The sequence below is a fragment of the Theobroma cacao genome, chromosome 10 (assembly GCF_053813885.1).
Source record: "Theobroma cacao isolate CCN51 chromosome 10, ASM5381388v1, whole genome shotgun sequence".
Taxonomy (NCBI): domain Eukaryota; kingdom Viridiplantae; phylum Streptophyta; class Magnoliopsida; order Malvales; family Malvaceae; genus Theobroma; species Theobroma cacao.
Window position 1 is genome coordinate 1,703,976 of NC_142648.1, and position 8,431 is coordinate 1,712,406.

The following is an 8,431-nucleotide window of genomic DNA, read 5'->3' on the forward strand; positions in this document are numbered from 1 at the left end:
TTTTTCTACATCTCTTTGTCAAAAGGTGTCAAAGTCGTGTTGTCTATTTGACGTTGGACAAGAAATGCAAAAGCAGAAGGAATCTCTTTCCTTACTTTCTTGTCCACTAGTAATTATTGAATTCAATCCCAACTTGCACTGAGGGTGGATTAATATCCCCACCCTGAGGATAATTATCGAATAGAGAATTACTCTGTTTTAAGAAAGTCCAATACTAGGTTACCTGTTATTGGTGTTTAAATGAAGTGATTTAATCTGAGCCATGAGCCCGGAATGGAGATAACAAGCAAAATTGCTTTAGCGTTTTTACCATTTGTGAACTGCAAATAGGCACTTGTCAAAGAGTGAGAAAACATAATGCAAGAAATTAACCATGTGGGTAAAGACCCAATATATTTTTTAATTTTGCTATATTTTTCTTGATTATTGTTCATTAAATGTTATTTATGTGTTATGATATTATCATGTCATAAAAGATCTATTGTAGTGTGGGATACACCCACATCTTTTAAAAACTAAAAATAAAAAAAAAAATCAATGCATAGAAGATTTAATAAAATGATTACTATTTTTGTCAAGCTGAGAGGAAATCTAGAGGAAGCTAACATGAAGCATGTTCCGAGATCAAGAAGATATATATGTCCAGTAAATTTTTCGTTATTAGTACTAAATCTTAAGCACTTAATGTTTATTTAAATCCTTAATTGTTCATTTAATGATATTTATCTTTATCATATTATTAAAAAGTGAGATTATGCGTTATCGTATTATAAAATATTTATTTTGTGTTTCTTTTGTTAAATAAGCTGCACAAACCCAAAAGCTTCGATAACTCAAAACAATGTGGAAGCCCTGACTTTGAAAACCATACACAAGTTGCCCAAGATAGACATTTCAATTACATTGCCCCAGAAATTGACCAAGAAACTGTCATAAGGTAGGTATCCATACCTATCACCATTAATAACAACGTATTAAAGCTGTCCCAATTGTCCCAATTGTCAATTAAACCTGTTTATTTTTATTATTACACAAGTTCCTTTTTTTTTTTTGAGGTAAAAATTGTTAAAAGAACCGAAAACTTGAATTAAATCTAATAAGTTTCTTTCTATTTTTCAGTCAATCGCTAATAAAATAAATGATAGGGGGAAAGCATATATTATTTTTAATTAGATAAAGAAATTAAAAGACATAGGGTAAAATATGGATTTAATTCAAAACAATTGAATTGATAAGAGTGTAATTTAAATTTGCTTTTTAGGGTTACATGGTAGAATTTGATCAAGTCAACCACAGTCTTTTCCAGTTACTAAGTAGTAAATCTATAGGGCTTTTTTGCTTGACACTTAGCTTACTACCATCTCTGCTCTAGCAAATTAGTGGCAAGCTTCCCAAGACAATGAAACATTCTGAGAATTCTTGGGGGTTTCACAGATCAAATCTTCACATTTCATGCTCAAAATAGAAAACCAAACACTAATATTTTTTATTTTTATTTAATTAGTTATGATCTCCAACATCTATAACTATATTTTAAAAAAAAACTCCACAGACTTCCCTGCTTGACACTTGCAATGATATTGCTTGAAAGAGGAAATCAACTATAAAGCCCAAATCCAGCAGCCATGTGAGAGGTTCACTTAAAACTGAAATGATATTTATACTGATTTAACTATTTGATGTCAATCTCATTCCATAAATTTATTAATAATATAAAAAGAAAATTCCTTAACAACCGAATAAATGAAAATCAATTAAATCTAAAAAATAACTTACTTACTTACATATTAGTAATTTTTTCATGATAGACACTACACGAATCTCATAAATTTTTCAATTGGAGTATTGCCAAAGTTTTTTACTTCATTCAACATGTTTGCTCTTAAACACACATAAAATTCGACATTACAAGAATATCTCATTTCAAGTCTATCTTATCATCTGAAATTTATATACAAGAGAAAAATGAGTAATAAAAAAAATATTATAATTTGTATAGTTACAATCTTTTGCTTTATCATCAGCACATAACTGATTAAATCAACTTCACTATATAAAAAAAACACTTACATGCATGTAAGTACCCTATTTAAGCTAATAAATAATCTTATGTAAGCTTTTTACAGCAGATTGGATATTGAAAATTACGAATGATCAAAAAGGTTTGTTATATTTAAAGGAAGTCCCAAAAGGATTTTTGGCTTGACACTTGATAGGGTTCTTGGTTTGACATGTGGTTGTTGAGGCATGAGCTTGAGGTCTAATGGGATTGGTTTATGATTGGGTTTTTGGGCATGACCTTGAGGTTTGGGATTGAGTTTGGATTAGATTTTTCTCCTTTTACATTTACTAGATTTTTCTTTGACTTTTTATGCGTGAGTATTTATAAAAATTAATTTTTCTTTATTCCATTATTTATTACTCCTATATCATTTTTCAATGTTAAATATAACTAATCTAAATTGGTACGTATCAGCTAGCTAAAATAAGGTTTTGAGAGAGACTGGGTTATACATATTTTATTTTTTAAGTGTTAAATGTAATTAATGTAAAGTGGTGCATATCAGCTAGCTAAAGATAGAGTTTTGAAAGAGATTGAGTTATTACATATTCTATTTTTCAGTGTTAAATGTAACTAATGAAAAGTGATGCAAATCAATTAGCTAAAGATGGAATTTTAAGAGAGATTGAGTTACTACATATTCTATTATAAGTTTTGAGATTTTATTTAAAATTTTATTTTGTCGTGAGATTTTGTATCGAAACACCACCACAAATACCACAATGATGGCTGCAATAACAATAGTTACATATTTTGTAAAATAATATTTATGATAATATAATTACTATTACATATCTATTTTACAACGTATTCTCAACTCAATTGAAAAAAAAAATTTACCATCCTGAACATATCGCACAGACAACAAACTAGTAATAAAGGAAAGTGATGTCTTTAAGTCATATATCACTACAATTGTAGTTTATTGTTTGGGTTAGAAAATTTTCAATTGTTTTTTATTTCAACATTTAATGACAATTGATAATCGAATCAGAAGAAGATTTTTCCTTTTCTTTTCTTGTAGAATTTGGTCATATAAGTCAAAAGTCAAGCACAATCTTTCCAAGCTACAAGTTGTAACGTATTCTTTGGGTTAGAAAATTTCGTTGGTTTTCTATTTCAGCATTATAATGAGAACTAATAATCGAATCAGATTTTTTTTTTATTTTTCTATTATATAAGAAATTGGGATGTCAGAAAACTTTGGCCATGTCAATTGACAAATTGGATGCCCCTTATCTTGGGCATTTCCCTTTTTTATGGTTAAATTCATATTTTGGGTCATTAATCATATTACCATTTGTCAATTATTATGGAAAAGATATTGAAATTGTGACTTTTCCTACATTTTTATCAAATTGGAAGTGGGAATTGAATCCCATATTACAAAGAAAGATCATAATGAAAAGTATTTCTTAATAAAAAATTGAAAGAGCTACCTATATAAGGAATCTTAGATAAGTACAATAAATATATTGTACTTCAAATGTAATCAATAAAATTAATGATATGAATAATGTTCAATGTAGATTTCCGCAAAAAAATAAAGTTCAATGCACAATAAATAAACTTGATTGATAGTTTACTGTTAATGATATGAAATTTAATTCATAAAAAAAATAAATTATTTGATATAATAATCTTAAAGATTGTCTGAAAGCAGTAATTACCAAAACCTAACAATGATTGAATGCATAATTAATTATAAATATGGGAAACATTGAATAACTGAATTTCTTCCATCTTTTTCAATTGTCTTTGGATTTACTTTAATTACAGCACAAATTAGGCGAAAACCCAAAGCTTCAATAACACAAAACAATGTGGAAGTCCTACCTTGAATACCATACACAAGTTGCCTCATTCTTTTTCTTTGGATAAGCAAATAATTTAGAAGAGAAAGGTTGCAAATATAAGATAGAATGAAATATTATTTGTTATCCTCTGCACCAACATAAGCATTAAATTGAAGCCTACAGAAAAACAATCCGTTCACTCAAACTCACAGCAATTCATTTTTAAAACGCATTTGGTCATTAGATTCAATTATCTATGAAAAAAAATACAAATTAATCTCAAGAATAACTTGGCAAAAATGAGGCAATGTTTGCTGGTAGAAATTCCAAAACATGATGGCTCGAATGTGGATCTTCTCGTATCTTCCCTTTTAAGAATAGTTTTGTTAATTTATGTTCAAGCTATTAATAATGCACCAACCCAGAAGAAAAACAGCCAATTGGGTTAAAGTCGAAGAAAAGAAAAACTGTAGCATAATTAATAAGTATTATATATCATCACTGAATTTATTAATTTCTTTGGTAAAAATATTACGATTTACATTTAAAGTTACATATATTTGTCTTTGGATAAACACGCAATTATTTTTGCATATAATTAGCTTAACACTTGGGTTTTATACGCCAACTATGGTGAGATTAGGGAAACCAAGTCCTCATCTAGCTTAACGGTAGTTACTAGGTAGTTTTTGTAATGAACCACTTCAAAGTAATATAATTACATATATTTATCATTAAATTAAATATTCAGGTTTTTTTTAAAAAAAAAATTAATTAGGATCTAAATGGTGAATGCTAAAGAAAAAGCTCTTTTCTTTGTACCTTCTTTCCCACCAATTTTGTGGTATATGCTATTGTAGTGTGGGCTACTCCCACTGCTCTTAAAGAAAAATGCAAAGAAAAAGATCCACCGAGACTATTGAATACACAAAGGGACATTGCCTCACTAGGAATGAAGAGGAGATGAAGTGATACTCATGATTAATCTCAAGAAATCACCCATAATTAGATGCAAAGGAACCAGTTCTACAAGGACCTAGTCAATCAAAGGGGGAGGAGATAAGAAATAAGTAACCATTAAAGCCTACAAAATAACATGTAAAGCTTAAAAGATATGATATGATTATATAACATATCAAAATGCCAGTAATCAATTTTAAAGCTATACATCATTGAAAAAAAAAGACTGATTCATTAATTCATCTCAAAGCTTACAATAAACAAGAAAAAGAAAGTCACTAAAAAGTACAGAATATAAAATTAAATTTCAAAAAACAAGTTTCAGTAACTTGCCTTTAAGTGATAGAAAGCATCTGTGAAAATCTAATATCAGTAAACATTCAGTAGTTCATTCAAAAGATCGTAGCAATTGATTTATGAAAAGCACTTGATCATCAACATCAATAATCAAGGATAAATATAACAGCTTTTATACATTCAAATAATCCAAAAGCAAATGGAGGTGATCCCTCTTGTTGCTCCTATCGGCAGGGAGTGCATCTCAGTGCCAATTAGATTACCTACACCAAGAAGTAAAATGGTATCATCTCTTGTGAAAAAGGGTAGCACCAAATGAAAACAAAAAAGATTACTATAGAAATATGTAACTCACCTGCAACTATTTTGAGTTGAAGACTTGAAATTGCAAAATAAGAGTTTTCACTACTCTTCTTGCGTATCACTTATTTGGATGGAAGGTATGTGATGCACTTTAAAGAAATCCTCTCCTTCTCTTCCGTCTATCACTTGAAACCTCTCTACCAATGACCTCTTCATTCCCCATAGCCTCATTTTTTGGAGAGTAGTAATATACCTCAACCCTTCTGGAAAAATCCTCAACTTTGAAATCCAACCCAGACTTAAACTCTGGAGATGTGGCATTGTGCCTTCTTCTATCTGCAACTCTTCTAATTCAAGTAATTCACAAATATCAAGAGAATCAAGTTGAAGAAACTCATTGGCAGAGCAAACCATTTTAGTCCCCGTATATGCGAAATGCCATAAGCGGAGAGTCCTCAAATGAGGCAGCTTTCCCAATACAGCCATTGGATCCTGCTTCATCTCACATTCGTACAAACTTAACTTGACAATGTTTGCTGGCAGAAATTTCAATTCATGATGGCTCGAATGTGGATCTTCCTGTATCTTCCCTCTTAAGTACAGTTTTGAGAGGTGATGGCACTGAGAAAAGGGTTGCAAGTCTGGGTATGCGATTGAACTCTTTAACTCCACGCGCAACGACGAAAGGCGGTGTGATTTGGTCAGAGCTTTCAAAACAAGCTCGACGTCTTTTGATCTCTCAAAACATATTCCTAAACTCTGAATATTAGTCACGTCGAGCACTGCATTATTTTCAATTAAAGTCTTGCCCTCGATGAGCTTTAAAGTTACAATATTCTTTAAAGTATCCTTTAGCAGCACATGTTTATAACTTGAATTACCTAATACAATATGCCTTATACGTCTCAACTTGAATAAAACATTAGGAACTCTTGCTAGTTTTAGGAGGTATAAAGTGTGTAAATTCTTCAACTTGCCAATAGACCGTGGCAAGATGGTGAGTACTGAAGATTGTAATTTTAAATACCTCAAATGATGTAGATTACCAATTTCACTTGATACATACCACCATGATACATCATTTCTAGCAAGATTCAACACTCTTAAGAATTTGAAATCATTGCATTTTGAAATGTGTAATTTTATCAATTCTTCATTCTGAAAGAGTAAAAGAGTGCGTAAATTTAGATGTTTTCCTTTCAAAGAAACATACCTTTTGCTAGGATGAATAGCAATTCTTCGTGCCATAGATGCTGTCAAAGTCACATGAAGAGAATTATCATCGCTTTCATTCCATAATGGCTGCATAATTTTCAAAAAATTCTCCTCTTTAGCTTTTTGCACACACAAGTCTCTCAAGAGATCATGTATGTGACATGTTTTCACACCTGTTCCTGTACGGTCTCTCTTGCGAACTTGAACTAAACATCTATTTATTAACTCTTCTAAAAATTGTTCAGCTACATCCTCCATCAACATTCCCTCTATTTCCCATGATGATGAAATGAAACCTTCAGCAATCCATAATTGAATGAGTTCCTTTTTTGATATCTCCCAATCTTCTGGATAATGGCCAAGATATAGGATGCATGGTTTTAAATGAAAAGGTAATTCATCATAGCTTAAAGCTAAAATCCCTTTCACTTCACCATAATGATGATCTTGTTGCTGGAACTTGTTTAAATGTGCATGGATGTTTCTATGAACCATCTCCCACTGAACTGGTAACTTTTTTGTTGCTAGCAACCCTCCTAACACAACAATTGCCAGAGGTAGACCTCCACATTTTTTCACCATCTCTCTTCCTAGCATCTCCAATTCTTCTGGGCAAGCATGAAAATCTGTCTTGTTTCTTCGAAATGCTTTCATTTGAAAAAGCTTCCAACTTTCATCATCTGTAAGAAGCGAAAGCTCTATTGGAGAGTTCCAAGCATCGGCATGTAAAGCCACATCCTTGTTGCGTGTCGTGAATAAAATTTTGCTTCCCTTTTTTCCTCGTGGAAAAGCATGTTTAAGACTATTCCAATCCTCACTTCTCCAGATATCATCAAGGACCACCAAATATCGTTTTTCTTTCAGAACATCATGAAGCCTTTCCACCAACTCATGCTCTTTCAATTTATCAATTTGCTCCCTTTCTTCTCTAGAAGGAGAGAGAAGTTTTATCAAGACATCATGGAAAACATCTCTTGGCACACATCGTTGAGATATAAAAGCCCAGGCAAAACCATCAAACTTTTGTTTCACATCATCGTGCTTATATACTTTTTTTGCCAGAGTGGTCTTACCTATCCCCCCCATGCCGATTATCGAAACAACGACATGAAGTCTATCTTCTTCTGTCATCAGCTGAGCCAAAACCTCATTTGTGCTACCCTCCAAGCTAACAACATCCTCTTCTTCAACATGTGAATATGTTCTCCTTAACCGCTGCTGCATCTCGAAAACAGAGCTAGACCCCTCTGCTCCGGATATCCGATTATAAGCCGGAAGATTCTTAGAAATGCTTTCAAGCTTAGTCTGGATTGCTTTGACCTGCTCCCCGATTTTGTGCAGACGAACAGGCTTGGTGAATCTCTTGATGAATCCATGAAAGCCTCCTTCATGCGCGACTTGAAGAATGAAGTCGTCAATAACATCTTCTGCTTCATAAGCAAGATCTCTTATTTGACTCACCAAAGTGCAGGTAAGCTCATCTTGGTCTTGCTTCCTGTCCGCATCAATCAAGGAGCTCTTCATCCGCTGCAGTTCAGCCTTGAGGCCCTCCACTTCCTCACGAACTCCATGCAGGAAAACAGCTTCATGAATGAGTAAATCCGATATTCTTTCAATAGCTAAGGACACGATAGCCTCTGCCATTTGCTCTTGCTGATTCAAGTTGCTTCTCTTTTCTAGGATTTCAAACTGATCGGCCTGTTTCTACTATAAGTAATAGCTTTAGCTGGTAGCTATACTTGACTAAACTGTTATTCTTTTCTCCTTATTTTTTTTGGGTTTCCATATTTCTATATCT

General features: G+C 32.2%; 1 protein-coding gene across 4 annotated transcripts; it reads right to left on the reverse strand.

The window, feature by feature from the left end:
- Positions 1-5,158: 5,158 nt before the first annotated feature.
- LOC148760239 (putative disease resistance protein At1g50180) lies at positions 5,159-8,431 on the reverse strand. Of its 4 annotated transcripts, none has more exons than XM_088802518.1 (2): positions 5,471-8,431; positions 5,159-5,378 (listed from the first exon to the last, which is right to left on the reverse strand). In XM_088802518.1, the coding sequence occupies exon 1, from the start codon at positions 8,275-8,277 to the stop codon at positions 5,521-5,523; it is 2,757 nt and encodes a 918-aa protein (XP_088658644.1). In that variant the 5' UTR covers positions 8,278-8,431; the 3' UTR covers positions 5,159-5,378; positions 5,471-5,520. The 4 variants fall into 4 exon arrangements, with proteins under 4 accessions (XP_088658644.1, XP_088658646.1, XP_088658647.1 ...); XM_088802520.1 differs by lacking the exon at positions 5,159-5,378 and having other exon boundaries at positions 6,015-6,170; positions 6,632-8,430; XM_088802521.1 differs by lacking the exon at positions 5,159-5,378 and having other exon boundaries at positions 6,037-6,177; positions 6,632-8,430.

Excerpts from the sequence above, each read along its gene's own strand:
- LOC148760239 (XM_088802518.1), bottom strand. The coding sequence starts at position 8,277 with ATGGCAGAGGCTATCGTGTCCTTAGCTATTGAAAGAATATCGGATTTA.